Raw genomic sequence first — 17,939 nt, 5'->3', positions numbered from 1 at the left:
GTAGAGCTTATCTCGCTACTCACGTAGTAAAGTAAACATGTAAGAAAATATTTACAAAGCGTAAACAAATAATAAAGCACAAAATAAGGAAAGTAAGGTGGGTTTAACCCGCGTAGAATTTAAATCCCCAGTGAAGTCGCCATTTCTGTGCTCGTGATTTTCGGATATCAAACCATTAATTGATTTTGAATCGTCAATCTTTGAACTCTCAATTTTATTCGTGGGAGGGAAAAAATGAGTAAAAACCCTTAAGACTTTGGATTCGGGGGTTGGTTACGCGAAGGGAAGGTGTTAGCACCCTAAGCGTCTACGGTACTCCGTAGGAACCTTTTACTTAATTTATCTTGTGCTAAATTGCTTTGCTTATTTGAAGAGATGAAAATAAAATTGGATGATGAGTTAAAACGAAAAAGAAAATTGATTTTTAGTTGAAAAGAAAGAAGATAATTGTTTTTAATTGATAAGAAAAAAGAAATTTGTTTTTTAGTTGAAAGTTGAAAAGAAAAAAAAAATTGTTTTTTTAATTGATTTGGAAGGACAAGGTCCTCTGCCTACGTACCCGTGAGGGATCAAAACCTCGTAGTTCGGGGTAGAAATTGACGTTTGATTGGTTGAGTGTTTTTTTATTAGATTTTGAAAAAAGGTTTTGAAAATAAAAAGCCAAGTGGCAAATGAGAATTGATTTGTGTTTTTTAGATTGAAGAAAACTGACTTAAAGTTGAATTAGAATTGATTTGAAATTTGATTAAGAAAAATAAAATAAAAAAGACGGTCACTTGATTTAAGATCAAGGTTTATTGTGCAAAGTTCTTTTTGTGAATTTTGGATATTTGAATGTTTTTGTTGTTTTTGCATAATAACTGAAAATTAAACTAATAGAGCAATAAAAAATAAAAGTGTGTGGGTGTGAAGAAAAGATTGTTAGTTTACGTTAGTTCAACAAGATAAATAGTATTTAATATATATAGGACCAGAACACTCTGGAGAACAAAAATATAATATTAACAATTAACTTAGGACCAGAGCACTCTGGATTAATTTAATTAACAAGGACCAGAGCACTCTGGATTAATTTAATTAATAAGGACCAGATTGTTCTGGAGAATATTTAAATTAAACAAAAATATAATATTAATAGTTAATATAGGACCAGAGCACTCTGGATTAATTTAATTAACAAGGACCAGATTGTTCTGGAGAATAATTAAATTAAACAAAAATAAAATATTAACAGTTAATTTAGGACCAGAGCACTCTGGAGGATAAAAATATAATATTAACAGTTAATTTTGGACCAGAGCACTCTGGATTGAGGTGTGTATTTTAGTGAAAAATAAATTAAAAGATATATATATATATATATATATATATATATATATATATATATATAGAGAGAGAGAGAGAGAGAGAGAGCAAGAACGAAAGGAAAAAGTGAAAAGGAAAAGAAAAAGGAGGAAAGAAAAGAAAGGGGAGATGATATACCTTTGTGGGAGAGTAGAAGAAAGAAAGAAAAAAAAAAAGAGGGTTGTTTTGTTTGATTTTTGTTTGTTTTGGTAATGAGGGTGTGTTGTTTTGTGTTTGTTTGTTGATGGTGATGAGAAAGAAAAGAAAGAAAGAAAGAAGAAAAAAACTTTGTTTGAAAGTAGTGAGCACCTTCACTTTGAGAGAGATTCAATTCTTTGTGTGTAAGCCTCCTCTTTTGCCATTGAGGTATGCTTGTATTTATAGAGGTGAAAGACTTGGAGCTTCACAGACAAAAACAGCTGTGTTTTCCTTGTTAAAAACAGCCCATGTGCTTATGTTTTTCTTGCTTGGAGCACAAGAATGAGAAAAAAGTGAATTTTGTTCATGCAGAACGTTCTCCAGAACGTTCTGGAACTTCCAATTTGCAAAGAGAAAAGGTGGACACGTGAATGCAAGCTGTAGAAGTTTGGAGGCCACTTGTTTTTACAGCTGTTTGGCACTTCTTTGAAAGCTACAAGTGCTGTCCTTTGTTGCTTTGAGAGCAAGAGTGTCCAAGTTGTAAAATTTGCCATATGGAGAATGTTCTTAAGAACATTCTTGTTGTTCCTTTCCTTTTTGAGACAACCACACGTGATGAAAAAACAGTTGTGATCTGGTGGCAACATGAGGGAACATGATGATGTCATTCTTACCCCTTTGAAGTTCAACCAGAATGTTCTCAAGAACGTTCTTTTAGTTCCATGCACTTTTGAAGCAAAACGTGTGGTGTTGTGCAGCTGTAATCTAGTGGTATATTTGATGGGACATAATGAGGTCACTTTATTTCACTCGTAGTACGACCAGAACGTTCTGGAGAACGTTCTGGTAGACTATTCTTGATGAATTTTCATTTTATGCCTTTTTTTAATAAAAATAAAGACAAACAACATGATAAAATAATGATAATAATAATAACGAAAAGGACTAGAATAAAATGATTAAAAAGAGTGGTAAAAAAATGAACAAAAAACGAGGTATTTAAAATACGTCTCTGCCGAAATTTTTCCTAAAAAGGCAAACAATTCCGGGCCAAAAGACAAATGAAATGTGATCTTAGGTCAAAAATTGGGGTATGACAACCCACTTAAAATTATTCATCTTTTTAGGCATGACAAATGGTGGATAATGCTCTTTGTTGCTATCATCTGAATCATCACCATCATCCTCTAAAAGAATTTGTTTGAAACGATTCAAAAACTAAAAAGACTTGTTTGTGACTTTTGAAACTTAAAGACCACTTTAGGACTTTTGAAACTTAAGGGTATGTTTGTTTCTAAGGATAGATAGTGGGGAGGAGAGAAAGTTGAAGGAAAGAAGTATCTTCCCTTGTTTGAAACACTGTAGAAAAGTTAAGAAAAGAAAGATTTTAGTGGGACCCACCTTAAAAAACCTTTCCACACTCAAATGCATGGAAAGATTGAGGAAACACCAATATTTGATGGAAAAGTAAAAAATACCCCATCTATTATTGTTGTTTATATTTTTTACTATTCACTTGTCATTTATTTTTATTTTTTTCAATTTACGGCCTTTTTTTTTGTCTTACAATTAGCTGCACATTTTTTTCCATTGAAACAATATAGACATGTGTATGTGTGTGTATATATATAAAATATTTGCTCAAGGGTATTTTAGTCAACTATTAAATATAGATCTTTCTTTCCTTCAACATTCTACTTCACTTTCTCTTATATCAAACAACTAAAACAATCCTCTCACTTTCTACTCTTTTACTTTCCTTTCTCTATCTTTCCCTTCACTTTCATCCCTCAACCAAACAAACCTTAAATGACGACTTTGGAAAAAACGAGAAACTTAAAATCTTTAGATGCATTTGACAAAAAAAAAAGTTCAACCTACTTAAAGAGTTACACGTATGTTACAGCGTTTGACAATCAAATCAAAATGCAGAACCGCACGTGCACATCCTACGTCCACTTTTAATTAAGATTCTTGTTTGATTGGTCCCTTTTATAATTTTTCTGTATTAGAAATTACTACACCCTTCATAATAGTAATACTTTCATTGTTAAAAAAAGTAAAATTCATTCTTCCTATTCTAATTTTATTTTAATTAAATTTTCTGTTCCTTATTTTATTTTCTGTTTATTCCTTTCAGGGAAAAATCTCTCTCGTTTTCCTTCAACTTTTTGCTTCTGAATTTCCAAAAAGGTTTCAATTTTTTCTGTTTTTCTTTTGTTGGCTTTGGTTTTCCCAGATTCTATTTTCAAATTCATGGTTTTACATGTTGAATTTTTTCATTTTTTCTTCTTTTCAATTTAAGGTTAGGGTTTTGTGCATGCAAATTTATTATGAGTTATTTTAATATCCAGTTCATTTTTTTCTTTGATTTTGTTGCTGTGAAAAATGGGTAGTTTCTATTTATGATTTTTAATTCGAATCAAGCATCAAAATCTGAGCTTTTTTCATTTCTGTTATTTTTTTTCTCAGTGAAATTTTTATTTGGGATGGATTATTTCTTCTTCTTTTTGCTGTTATTACTTGTGTTTTGGGCTTCATAGTGCATTGAATTGATGCGGCATTCACTTGAATTTGCACTCTGCAAAGTGAACAAGATGAAATACTGTGATGAAGTGTGGTGATTGGAAGGTATTGTGAGTGTAGTAGCATATTGAATTGGAGGTGGAATTTTTAGTCAGATCATGGATCATGTAAGGGATGTGGGTAGTGTAGTGGGGACTGTGCTGATTCCCATGCGGTTTGTTTGGCCTTATGGTGGAAGTAGTGTTTTTCTCAGCGGTTCTTTCACACGGTGCGTATTTTGACATCAATATCCTAGTGCATGTTTGGAGTCACCGTGAGTTTGAGGACATACCATACGTGATTTTGTTGAAGCTACAAAGTGTAGCTTTTGCGAAAATCACGGTGACATACTTTGATTGTACCAAAAACATCTTCACGTGAATCCTATTGTGCACTTAATCTCTTGCACTAGAATGCTCTAGTTTACTTTTGTTTATCTCTATCTGCCTCTAATTAAAACTATAAATTTTCGTTGAAAGGTGGTCTGAGCTTTTGCCAATGTCTCCGGTGGAAGGTTGCCCAACAGTGTTTCAAGTTATTTACAGATTGCCCCCTGGTTACCATCAGGTCAGTTTATGATAATGTTGATGATGATTTACCAGGGTATACATCTTGGGTGTTGTAGTCTTGCCGAAAAGGATTGGTATTTTGTTTTAGTTTTGGATGATGATTTGGAACTGTAGAAATTTAGTTTTGTGGTCTTTCACATCATATATGTGTCTGCCTGGTTTTGTGGATTATACAATTTTCATTGGCAAACTATTGAGAGATATGTTCTACTAGAAAAAAACAATCCTTTTGGAGGATAATAGCATCAGTTGCGCTTTATAGGAGTATTAGTGTAAATTGATAAAAATATAAATTTATGGTTTTATGTGAAGTGTGGTTGATATAGAAGTGCAATGGGTCGAGGTATGTTGATATAACAACGTGAGTGCAGGACCCCAAAACCACTGAAACAGTACAGCGGATAGCCACTATTGCAAAGATTAAAATTTTAAGAAACAGTATACAATATATATTTACACACACATACATACTCAACAAATAGCAAAATGCACAAAATAAAAGGAGTAATCTATAATCATAGTTAATAATATTTAGGAAACTATTGTTATTTGTCACCAACATTGAAAATCACAACCCAATTACTAATTAAAGATCTAAAAGTAATCAAAATGACAGCGAATGTTTCATTTGCAATCCTCAGTCTTTGATATTGCTGCCGTAACCTTTGTTGGAAAGAACAGTCTTTGTCGTTGGAAACAGAAAATGCAGCCGTTGCTAGGTTGTCGCTGAGAACCAAGAAAAGGGGAAGTGGTGGTGGGCTTTGCGTGTAGAACAAGAGGTTTGAGAGTTTCTTCGTGAATGGGAGTGGGAAGAAAATGTAGGGTCACTCTTATACTAATAAAATCAAATGGCTAAAAAACCCTTAAAAACAATGAATGTATATAAAAAAGGATTAAATGGGACATTTCAAACCCTTCCGCTAATTGCTGACGCAACAGTGCTATTTGATCACAAATGCTGCATCTGCTGGACGCGGGCAGCCTGAAAAATTCGTTGCAGCCGGCGGCGATTGCCCTGCTATTGACAAAATATGTTGAATTACAGATGTTTAGTTTCCTAGTTCCTGATTCCCATCTGAATCTATTTTAATTGCAGTAAGGTAATTATCCCACCAAACTGACCAGAAAAGTCAGCAACTAAGATTTCAACAATAACTGTTTCAGGGTATTCATTTGCGGTTTCATAGGCAGTAGCCACCATAGTTGTATTTTGGATTATTTTGGTGATGCCATATTCATTTTGTCCATCTATGTTCCTAAGAAGTGTTATTTTGTCTTCTTAATGCGTGTTATCTAAGTTTGAGCAGTAAAACTGCTCTTGTTTGAGATTTCAAGTTTCTGATTATGATATGCACCGGTGAAAATGATAAAAAAAATGCTTTTTGAGAATTTTTTATTCTTGACAGCTGGATGCTTATTTTGTAATTTTTTCACTGCAGTACAAGTTTTTTGTTGATGGAGAATGGCGGCACGATGAGCATCAACCTTATGTACATGGACAATATGGGATAGTCAACACTGTCTTATTGGCAACTGATCCTAACTACATACCTGTTATAACTTCAGACATTGCTTCAGGAAATAACATGGATGTGGATAATGAGACTTTTCGCCGCATGGTAAGAGTTAGTCATGCCTCGACAACATTGTTATTTTTGAAATGGCTTTTATATCTGTTATGTTTTTTGACTATGTCGTACTCCTGAATGATCTTTTTAAAAATGTTGCTATTTGTTGAGACCTTTGAATCCAGTTATATTGATCTATGTAGGTATGTTGAGTCTTCTATATAGAACCAACTTTAATATATAATTCCTTCCTGATTGTCTTATTTGTCTTAGATCATTCTTGTTAATGGGGATTGTGGAATACGGAGGAAGGCTAAAAATCCATCATATAAACGCCAGTGCGGCCTATGGCGTCACAATGGCAGGCATCCCTTCATAAATTGCCTATGGCGATTGTAAAGAAATTCACCATGCCATTCTGCCATGGCTGCCATATAATAATACTGCCTTAGATAGGGTAAGGAATATAGTCGTTAGAAAGAAAGTTGGGGTAGCCGTCATTGCAAAATAGATGGTAAGGGTGTAGGTAGTTTACATTTGGGGATGGGGGGTTGATCAGATAGAAGGTAATCCAATATAAGAGACAGAGGAATACCAAAGAAAATTTTATATCAAACCATTATGAGAGGTTTATAGGTAAGTATTGTATCTCCAAACTTGATTCATGAGGTGTCCTCATTTGACTAGTGGGAAAATATTTGCTTGCTTGCTTGTTGTTGCTCTGGTGACTTACAATGTTTTGTTGGCCTGTTGCGCTTTTTATTTCTACTAAACTCTCATGCCTTAAGTTGGCATGTATTTGCATTTTTTTTGGTGAGCTATTGTATTTGCATTTTTTTGGTGAGCTATTGTATTTACATTTGAAAATTGATTGTTCCTGCATCAAGTATAATAACGGCGCTTGATAATAAAGCAGGTCCGGGTGACAGACGGTACATTGAACGAGGTGCTTCCAAGAATATCAGATACTGATGTACAAATCTCTCGTCAGCGTATTTCTGCGTTTCTGTCTATGCACACAGCTTATGAATTACTTCCTGAGTCAGGCAAGGTTTGGATGTTTTACCATTGACCATTAAGTTTTTGAATTCATGAGTTGCTGACTTGTTGTCATCAAATGTACACCTTCACACTAGTCCTTAATTTAGTGACTCCTGGTTGCAGGTTGTTGCATTGGATGTTGATTTACCAGTGAAACAAGCATTTCATATACTACATGAGCAGGTACGTATATCATTAAAAGATATTGAAAAATTGTGCTAAAACTTGTATGATTACTTGTCTTTACCCTGATAACAAGGTAATGCTTTTTGAATTATTTTCTGGAATTTGACTAGTTTATTTTGGAAACTTTCTTTGACAATTATTTTCAGTTCTTTTTCCTTCTTTAATCATGTTATAGTTTTTCAGTTTTAGTGTTATTGCATTTTCATACATTGCTGATTAGCGATTTGCTCATGCAAATTTTCTGATCATAATAATTTACAGGGAATATACATGGCTCCTCTCTGGGACATTTGCAAGGGGCAATTTGTTGGTGTTCTTAGTGCTTTGGATTTTGTTTTAATTTTAAGGGAGGTATGTGTTATATATTTCATTTTAATATTAGTAGAAGATCTTAAGTTCAAGATCACCATTTCTTTGTATCGGTATGTTACTGAATAAGCAAAACTCTTCTCCTGATGGTTAGTATGGATTTCTTTTCTTCTGTTGTTTGTTCAGAAGAAAGAAACGTGTTAACAAAGTAGAGAAGTACTAGAGTCACACTCTCAAACACACTCAAGCATTGGGCAACATCATCCATTTTTTCAACTCATTGCTCGATTACCGATGTTTATTTTATTTATTCACTTTTAATTGATTATTAATTTATTAGGCCATGAACCGTCTTCCTACATTTGGTGTCACCCTCTGTTTCGACTTTCCCATTCCTTGGCATTCCGTATAATATGGTCTTCTTCCGTTCAAAAGACCATCTGCAAATTCCATTAAGCCATGGTGCCACAGGTTTAACACTAATATCTGCAACTCAAGATATAATTGAGACAGTTAAACGTTTGAAATGTTTAATCTCTTTAACAAATTAAATCTGATGGAGGTGGTAGCTTCCACACCCATCTAACAGAAAAAGGCTAACCTGCAGAACTGGTAACCAAGTTGGGCAATGGTTAAGAGTGTGTTATAATAAGGAGTGTGTGACCCTAGCATATCTCTAACAAAGTGTTATTGATGTTGAGGATTTGTGCAATATGTACCGATAGCTCCTTTGTACAACATAAGCAGATATTCTTTCAATCGTTTACATTTCGACCAGTAATGTTCATATTTCGTTGTTGAAACTTGTCAATTGTCATTGCCTTATTTTCAGTTGGGGAACCGTGGATCTAATCTGACAGAAGAGGAGCTTGAAACACATACCATATCGGCTTGGAAAGAAGGAAAACCATATCTCAATAGACAGATCAATGGACATGGAACTGCATTTTCTAGACATCTTATCCATGTAAGTGTTTTGTATGCTTTAGTATGTCACAACGTTCATGTTTTTTACTAGCAGATTATGGTATCTAAAACATATATGAAGGTGCTTGTGTTTCATAGTGTATAATGAGCAGCCTGAATTAAGTATACTCTGAATATTTTAAATTTCTTTTCCTATCTCTGAATATTAGCAGTCTATTTTTGAAAGAAACTTATACTGGAGACCATAGATCTAGCCTATTGTGTGTCAATAGTAGAAAGCAACCGTGCATGGCTGTGGAGAGGATCATTTTAGGCCTTTTTAAAATTATTGTCCACTTTATCTGAATAATATATTTTGGTAACCTATGAAGCTCGAATACGTAGTGTGGGTGCGATACAATACAAATACGTGCAATAACAATAACAGCCAAGCCTTATCCCACTAAGTGGGGTTGGCTACATGGATCAAATTATGCCATAATGTTATATCATATACCATATTTCTATCCACATTTAGCTTGAGTGATACTTTTGTATCACATAAAATACCTGAGGCCATCCTCCATTTCAACCACCTAACCTGGAGGATTGGGCATTGGCCCAGTTCAGGACACCATTTAATGCCCATCCATTTTCATGTGCAGTCATTTTGGGCTGAGAAGAAACTGAGATGTGTGTATACTGTTACTTTTCCATAATATATTTTACCTCTTGTTTATTGTTTATTTTTGGGTTCTTTTGTAAAGTTCAGCCTGTTTTGAATACCAAGTTTATATTGACAGTCAAATCATATAACATTGCAAACTAAAAGGAGATTGTGTCAAATGACAGAGGATCTCGAATGCTAATGTTCTAGACATAGCTGCTTTAGTAATCTTCCTGAAAACCTGTCTTGGCCCTGGCTTGTATAAATGTGCATGCGCTCAATCATAAATTGATTAAATGAATTTAATTTAAGGCTGCTTGAGTGAAATGATTTTGGGTCTATGCTACCTTGTTTTATACTTTAATTAAAGTTCCTTCTTTATTTCACCAACTATACTGTTAGCTCACTTACTATGTTTGGCCCTCTTTTTGAATATTCTTTTACGATGCAGGCAGGGCCATATGATAATTTGAAAGATATCGCCATGAAGGTCTTGCAAAAGGAGGTTTCAACAATTCCTATTATCCATTCATCTTCTGAAGATGGTTCTTCTCCACAGTTATTGCATCTTGCTTCACTTTCAGGAATACTCAAATGTAATCTCATGGTAGTTTTCTTGATAATGTTATTAAGTAAGCTTTATTCTTACCAAATTTATTTTCAGGCATTTGTAGGTATTTTAGGCATTGCTCTAGTTCATTGCCTATACTACAACTTCCAATCTGTGCAATACCTGTGGGCACATGGGTGCCCAAAATCGGGGAATCAAATCGGCGGCCTCTAGCAGTGCTGAGACCAAGCTCATCTCTTGCTTCAGCCCTAAATTTATTAGTTCAAGGTGTGAACTTTTTGTCTGACCTTGAACATAGTGTATCAAAAAGAAATGCGAAAGAGAAAGAATGAAGAAATTGGTATCCCATTATACTTCTGAGGTATTAGGCTAATGACGAGGGCATTATCCCCCACTTTGAGAAGAATGTTAATGTGTGATTTATGATTAGCGATCAAATGAGAATATGAATTTTATGGGGGATATCATTTTCAGCTTCAAGCCTCAAAATATAAAAGAAATTCTTTCCATTGAACTTGAACGTAACTATGCTTACATTACTTATGGCCCTTTGCTTTTGCAGCCCAAGCAAGTTCAATACCAATTGTTGATGATAATGACTCACTACTGGATATATATTGTCGGAGGTTAGTTTTGTTTTGTTATGTTTTTTATCCTTATCATTGTTATACTTTCTTATAAGAAAACCTTATATATTAGAGTATGTTAGTTTATTTCTTAGGATTAATTTATAATCTTAGAGTCTTAGACTATCTCTTGGGATTAATTTTTCTATTACTTTATAATTATCATTATGTTTTGTTTCCTGATTTTTCTATTTATCTAGGATTGAGTCTACGCATCCCTATAAATAAGGATTAGTGTTTAGTCTTTTTTATCGAGTTAACACTAAGCCATTATCAATTATAATCAAGCTCTTATTATTTCTCTCCTCTTTTTATCTAAAATACACATAATTTAAATATGGTATTTACTATTTAGAGTCTGATTCGATCCTCCTTGACCTGTTCTGTCACCATTCCGCTAGCGTGTTCCTGAATTTTTTTGACCATTCTTATAGTTGTATACTTGTATTTGGAATCCTTTGTTGAACCCTCATTCTTTATTTCAAACTGTTTTCTCTAGAGTTTCTTTAGCCATATAATCATAGAAGTGTTCTGCCTATCCCTTTTTGCCACTGTTGCTATTGCTGACCACCAACTGCCATCATCAATTTTTTTCCCCAACAACCTTTTCCGGCATAACCACTACCATCAGGATCATAATATGCCAATCTACAAAACCCAAAGTTTTTTATCCAACATTTGAGACATGCACTCCCACACACACCATTACATCAAACAACTCTTGCCGGCGCATGAAGACCAGTCACCACTATATAAGCCACAGTTGACGAAGGTGACTTCATTATTGTTCTAGCCGACCATTCTTCTTTCTGCTTTTATGCTGTTTGTATTTTGGGTCTTACTTATCTACTGCCCTATTTGTTTTTTTGGTGGCCCGCCATCTTGTGTTTTGTTCATTGTTTGTGTTCTTGTGTAATATTTGCATCTACCACTGTTTGTGAACATCTTTGGTCAGTTTTCACTTCTTTTTTGTTTGTGTGCCTCAAGCATTTGCTATCTTTGGTCAGAAACAAATGCATATTTTGTTTAGAATGAAGTTGTGCCCCCATAATCGATTCAAATTAGAGTTTCAGCTGCCAAAATTAATGCTAGCTCAATACTGTTGAGTTTTTTTAGAAGTGTTGACACTTCTAATTAAAGTTTCAGTTGTCAGAGTGAGCACTGAAGTGATTGCGCATTTCTCATTGGTTTGGTTTGAAGTTGTGACATCTTTTACCGATTGTTCGGGCGTTCTTCATTAGATTATTCAAGAGATCTTTTTGGGTCTGATTATGTCACTTGTTATATTTTCTCTTTCAAAGGTATATTTGTAACAAGCTTAGTAAGCTTTAGCACAAGGGGTTTTTATAATATAAGAAAGTATTAGGTATCTTAATTTATTTCTTAGGATCAATTATAGTCTTTTAGGATCAATTTTATATTAGTTGTTTCTATTATGATTTGTTTCTTGATTTTCTCATTTATTTAGGGTCGAGTCTATGTATTCGATAAATAGGGATTAGCGTCTTTCTTTTGTATCAAGTTAGCATCAAACTATTATCAATAATATTCAAGCTCTTGTTACTACTCTCCTCTTTTTATCTAAAACCTATAACTTCAACATGGTAAAACCAAAATTCTAATATGCATATTATCTGCACACTAAGTCCAGTCGCTCTGGGCATGAGAGGGTTTATTTGGAGGAACCCAAATCCGATAATGAAAAGAGATAAGACCTAAAAAGAGTTTATGAGTAACACTCCTCACATTACAAGGCAGTTTTGCAAGGATGTATTAGACCTAATATACTATATTGTGTCTAGAATTACATTGTCCTGCTAGCATTTCTTTCTTTGGAATGGCTTATAAAAGCTTCTCACTTTCACTCTCCACCCTTTAATTATAGTGATATAATGGCTTTGGCAAAGGACAGGGCATATACACATATCAATCTTGATGAAATGACTGTTCAACAGGTAAGTTTGTATTCCATTTTTGCATACCAATAAACTTCTGTCTTTTGAAAATTAAAATACAAGTATGTCCTGATTTCATCCTTTCCTTATTAGTTAACCAGTTTGCTTGCTGAGCTAGGGAACACTGTAGGATGATATTGATAATTAATAGATTTGTTCAGTATTCCTTAATAATTTTTCTTTTGTTAAATCATGTTTATTTCACATCATACAGCATAGGTTAAACAAGAATAGTGATGCTTTAATTTTGTGTCTTGGATGATGTTGAAGTATACAATTTCCTTTATTCTTGAATTAATTCAGTCTTGTATGTTAATGATATGATATTAGAACATATTTTTCGTTTGCTTCATTATTGGTTGTTTCATAAATCTAGTGGTTGATGTCTTGACGGCACTAAACAAACATTGATGAATAATAAATGCTAATATTAACAATTACCTTAACTCTTTTTTTCTTCCAATATGTTAGTTATTGATGCTTAGTTGAACTGTTGTTCCTTTTCATATTGAAATTTGAAAGTTAATGCGTACCTTTGACTTTGTACATTATGAAAAGATGTATGCATATTTACAAATGAAGAGTTTATTTCCTCGTTGTCCTGTATTTTCCTGCTGTAGCTTTGTGAACTTTCAGCGATGTCATATCTTATGGATGTTTGTAATAGATCCTTACCACCATGAGTTACTCGTTGAGAGGATTAGCCAGGACAACATCTTCACCTTTGTTGACTTTGATTGATGTTACTTGAGGCTTTTTATTACATAAATAAATAAGGAAGATTTCATTTCGATCTTCAATATAATATTAGTGTCATTGTCAGTCTGTAGTCTAAGTTAAAGTTGCATAATTTATCTATTTATATTGAGGCCATTGTTTGCTTTATTGTTCAGGCTTTGCAGCTGGGCCAGGACGTGTGTAGTCCCTACGAGCCGAGAAGCCAAAGATGTCAGATGTGTTTGCGTTCTGATTCACTGCATAAAGTGATTGAGCGTTTGGCAAATCCAGGTGTGAGGCGGATTGTCATCGTGGAAGCTGGTAGTAAGCGTTTAGAAGGCATTGTCTCATTGAGTGACATATTCAAGTTCTTTCTCAGTTAGTTGTTTGGACTGGTAATGAAGGAGTAAAATGGTATGTGCAGTACTAAAGCAAATACTTAATTTAGGCCACCATCACTTCAAAACAGATGTCAATGTTATTTATGTTGTGATTTTATCTCATTTTATTGTAATACATTTAGATTGGCCTCTTGCTTTGGTGCCTCAGTTTAAGATTTTAGGCTATAGAGAAAGAGGCTTGTAAATTCAGAGTATTTGGTTGCCTTAAATCTTCCCATTTGTATTTTTGTATTACCTTCAAATGTATTGTGCCCCTGATACAGATACCAGAAAGGTGGGTGGGGGAGCACAAAATCTGTAATCATTACATGTTGTGAAGATACAAAATTTGAGTAAAAAAATTAACATCTAGATTTAGATACTCTTTGTTTTATATATGTTGATTGATAATCTTTGTTCAATTGTTATATTTGGAAATTCTAAGTATATATGATATTGGATACAAGTATTGTGAACAGAATATATAGGTGTTCAATTGTTACTCTTATTCATTTGACTTAACAAATATTAGTTGGATACTTGGATTCATTATGACAAAGGATTATTTTTGTCTGTGCGCCAATGCTGGTGATGAAATGGTGACTTTGAAGTGTTAATTTAAATGATGTTATAATAAAAGAGAAAAAGTGGAGTGGTGGACATTTAGAATTGGAGAAAAAATAGTAATATATTAAGTTTTTTTTTTTTTGGTTTGATTATACGAAGAACTTTTTTTTTTTTTGAAGGAAACATACGAAGAACTTGTTGGTGAAATATTAGAAATGGTTTTAGCCAATAGATATGCTAATGTGTTAGCCAATATGAATTAGTAGCCACTTATTGAGGTGTCTCAGGTTTTAGCTGATGATTTTTAAGGTGTCTCCACTCTCCTTACCTCATTTAATGGCTCTGTATTAATTTTTGATATTTTTACAACTAATATTAGACAATTTTGGTGACAACTATTTTTCTCGAGAAAGAATGAGAGAGATAATAAAAACACATGTGAGTATAAGAGAGAGTTGTTTTAAAAAGTTGTTAAAAAGTAGTTGCACAAATATCATTTCTCTAATTTTTTTGACTTCTTTTGATTTCGGTCCATTTATATTCTAAACAAATTTAGGTTTTATTTTACAATAGCTGTTTTATTTTTCTCAATGAATGAGTTGCAGGCGCGCAAATTATTTATATATTGCCAGTTGCTTGTGACTTGTTGCAATTTGAAATTGTTGATATCCAAGATAAATAGCAATATCATGATCTTTCTCAACCTGTTAGGGTCGTTACACTACCATATTTTTTTGAGTTAAATATGTTTTTGGTATCTATAGATATGTTAACTATTCGTTTTAGTCCCTCTTAAAAAAAATTCAGCTTTTAATCTCTAAAACATTTTCCTTCTTCACTTTTGATCCCTCAATTAAAGTAAACTCATATTTTTGAATACAATTTTGCACAAAAATTCATAATATTATAAGAATCTCTCCCAAAAAAATTTAGAATTTTTTAACAAAACATGAATTTAAAATGAATTTTTATATTTTTTACGCTTAAAAATTCATATTTAATTTTTTTTTGGGATTTTTTTTTTTACAATATTGTACACATTTCTGCACAATTTCATTAAAAAAATACAAGAATTAACTTAGAAATAGGGACCAAAAGCAGTGATTGAAAATTTTATAGGGATTAAAAGTTGAAGGAAAATTTTAGAGGGACTAAAATAAAAAGTTGGTATATTTACAGGGACCAAAAACATATTTAACCCTTATTTTTTTTACGTAAAAAATGAGTCAACTAAATTAATCATAGAAGGTTTTTTTGACAAAAATCATAGATGGTTTTAAAAGCTTATAATTTGTCTTTGCATCAAATATATCTAAGAGACAGAGTGATTGACACGTCGTTATCGTAGTAGATATATCTAGTCATTTTATGTTTAGTAGTACGAGAGCAACCGTTGATTCACATAATTGGTCATCGCGCTTGGTTGAAAAGCCAGTAGCGTGAAAATACCGTACGTTGGATTATGACTGAACGCATCTAAGTCAGAATACGGGTTAGAAGCGATGTGTGTGCTCGTCGTTCGCTTGCCGACCAGTAGTAGAGGGCCTTGGCCCCCAGAGGGACGTGTCGTTGGTGGACCTCGTAAGACGGATGAGCCTTATGAGACACTTTGAAACACAATTCCTATTGAGCGGCGGGTAGAATCCTTTGCAGATGACTTAAATACGCGATGTAGTATTGTAAGTGGCAAAGTGACATTACTGCCATGATCCCGTTCCACGTGGTGACCGATTGACATTTGAGTTAATTATTCTATCTCGAAGAGCTTATAATAAAAATAAATTGTTACCATAATAAACTATCACAAACACTTTCAAAGTGTTTATACTAAAAGATAAACTCAAAGGGTCTTGCTAACAAGTGATATTTGTTAAAGATTAAAAAATGGAAATGATTTACAAATTTTATGTAAAAAAAATTACTTTTTAAACTCCCAACATGTTAAATGCATCAAATGATTCACAAGATAAAATTTTCTCTTTAGACATCTTATTAGCATTTCCCAAACTCAAATAAGCAAATCAAAACAGGCCCTAAAATAAAGTGAATTACAAAGGATGTTCCAATCCCAATAAAATGGAATTACAAAACCTAAAACACAAGAAAAAAGAGGCACTTTCCATGAGCTATTTTGTGGATAAACACTATATCGTCTACACGAATGATAGAATAAGCAATAAGAGAAATTAATTAGATTTAGCCATAAAACTATTATCATGCCATAAGTTGGTCCCATGCTTCTTAATAACTTCATTTCTAAAACACAACACGACACACATAAATGTATTCCAAATCGAAGGCATTCCAAGCAAAAATGAAGTGTTTGCAAATTCCTAAAAGTCTCCCTATGAAACTCATCAAGCTAATGATGTAACTAATGATCACATCTTTTTCAATGGATGAATGAAAATATTCATGAATTATCTCGTAAACATGCAATAATATTTACAATGTACATAGCGATATTATATGTAATATTTTTATTTTATTTGAAGGTGATCCAGATAATGAATAGGTCTAAATGGAAGATTGAACATTAAACACTGAATTCTACAAAAGTACATGGCCAGTAATTAAATATTCTCAAATTCAAGAGATCAACCAAAAATACATAAATTTAAAAATAAGAAGAAAAACAAAAACAACTAATTGATCTTGTTCTTGACACAATTGACAAAAACATTATTACATTCAACACTTTGTTACAGCCTAACACCTCTATAAATTTCATTTATCTCTTGAGGACTATTTCCACCTCTAATTTCTTGATTATTAGTATTAATTTTATCAACTTCTAACTCTCTATACCTATGCAAGTACCTTCTCATTGGCTCAGCATAATCATCAAAACCAAGTGTTGCTAAAGCCCAACAAATATCATCACCATTTACAGTCTTTCTCCTTTCCTTCCTGCATTTCTCCGATGCTTCACTCGTCACGAAGCTTATGAACTCGGACACACATTCTTGCATTGTTTCCTTTGCTTCCTTCGATACTTTCGCATTCTGAGGCAAAATCTGCTTCATTATCCGACCAACATTGGCTATTGGAAGCAACCTGTCTTGTTCCTTGATACCGCCATTGTCATTAGACGAACTACCTCCAAAGTTATCAACCATTTTTGTATATTCTATGAACAAAAACTTCCCTTTAACTAGAGAATGATAATGAAGGTTAGATCTAATTCCATTGTATATATAGACAAATGTGCGTGTTGGGCAACTAGCTAGGCAAGTTAAATTAATAGTAATGTCTCGTACCATTTTGTTTATAATATTCTAATAAAAAAAGAGTAAAATTAGAGATAAAAATTCAAAAAAGAAAAATATGTATGAGTCAAAAAATTTCATTGTATATAGACAATATTTTTTGAGTATTTAATTTTTGATTATTACTTTGACATATTAAACTTTTGAAGTATTGATTGATTATGCATATAATTCTTGTACTCACCCAACAATCACTCTCTTGTTTAATTTGACATGTCACATTAAATATGTACTAGTACGTGTCATGATATATGTTGCGGTTCAATCCAATGGACACTACATAATCATTTCTGTTTGCAAAATTTAGATGAAGTCCGACCCAAGAAATCTTTGCATTTCATTGGTATGCATGTACTATTACTATATGGTCTTCAGAAGGCATGTAGGGATGGTTGAAAAAAGTGAAAATGAAGAATATAATTAAGAAATGGCCCTTGAAAAGCTTCTATATGCAAATTAGTTGATTGGTGGTAGCATTAAAGGTAAAAAGTTATATATAAAATCAACAAAAAGTGAGCCACCAATAAGCCAATCTTAACATGGTTTTGAGAAATGATTAAA

The 17,939-nt window shown here is 33.1% G+C and overlaps 2 protein-coding genes across 5 annotated transcripts; one reads left to right on the top strand and one right to left on the bottom strand.

Moving 5' to 3' along the window:
- The first annotated feature begins 3,586 nt into the window (after positions 1 to 3,586).
- Positions 3,587 to 13,924, top strand: LOC25481000 (sucrose nonfermenting 4-like protein). Of its 4 annotated transcripts, XM_024774293.2 has the most exons (13): positions 3,587 to 3,675; positions 3,955 to 4,276; positions 4,527 to 4,614; positions 6,056 to 6,235; positions 7,098 to 7,235; positions 7,349 to 7,408; positions 7,673 to 7,762; positions 8,553 to 8,687; positions 9,745 to 9,889; positions 9,958 to 10,131; positions 10,427 to 10,490; positions 12,376 to 12,445; positions 13,339 to 13,924. In XM_024774293.2, the coding sequence occupies exons 2-13, from the start codon at positions 4,167 to 4,169 to the stop codon at positions 13,543 to 13,545; spliced, it is 1,461 nt and encodes a 486-aa protein (XP_024630061.1). In that variant the 5' UTR covers positions 3,587 to 3,675; positions 3,955 to 4,166; the 3' UTR covers positions 13,546 to 13,924. The 4 variants fall into 4 exon arrangements, 3 of the variants coding, with proteins under 3 accessions (XP_024630061.1, XP_024630060.1, XP_024630062.1); XM_024774292.2 differs by lacking the exon at positions 3,587 to 3,675 and having other exon boundaries at positions 3,703 to 4,276; XM_024774294.2 differs by lacking the exon at positions 3,587 to 3,675 and having other exon boundaries at positions 3,705 to 4,276; positions 7,101 to 7,235.
- Positions 13,925 to 15,481: 1,557 nt separating this feature from the next.
- LOC25481001 (nuclear transcription factor Y subunit B-1) lies at positions 15,482 to 17,312 on the bottom strand. Its single transcript, XM_013586516.3, has 2 exons — positions 16,826 to 17,312; positions 15,482 to 15,705 (listed from the first exon to the last, which is right to left on the bottom strand). Exons 1-2 carry the CDS (start codon positions 17,226 to 17,228, stop codon positions 15,482 to 15,484), a joined length of 627 nt encoding a protein of 208 aa, XP_013441970.2. The 5' UTR covers positions 17,229 to 17,312.
- Between the last annotated feature and the right edge of the window lie 627 nt (positions 17,313 to 17,939).

The sequence above is a fragment of the Medicago truncatula genome, chromosome 2, assembly GCF_003473485.1.
Source record: "Medicago truncatula cultivar Jemalong A17 chromosome 2, MtrunA17r5.0-ANR, whole genome shotgun sequence".
Classification (NCBI taxonomy): Eukaryota; Viridiplantae; Streptophyta; class Magnoliopsida; order Fabales; family Fabaceae; genus Medicago; species Medicago truncatula.
This window is presented reverse-complemented; position numbering and strand designations above follow the sequence as displayed.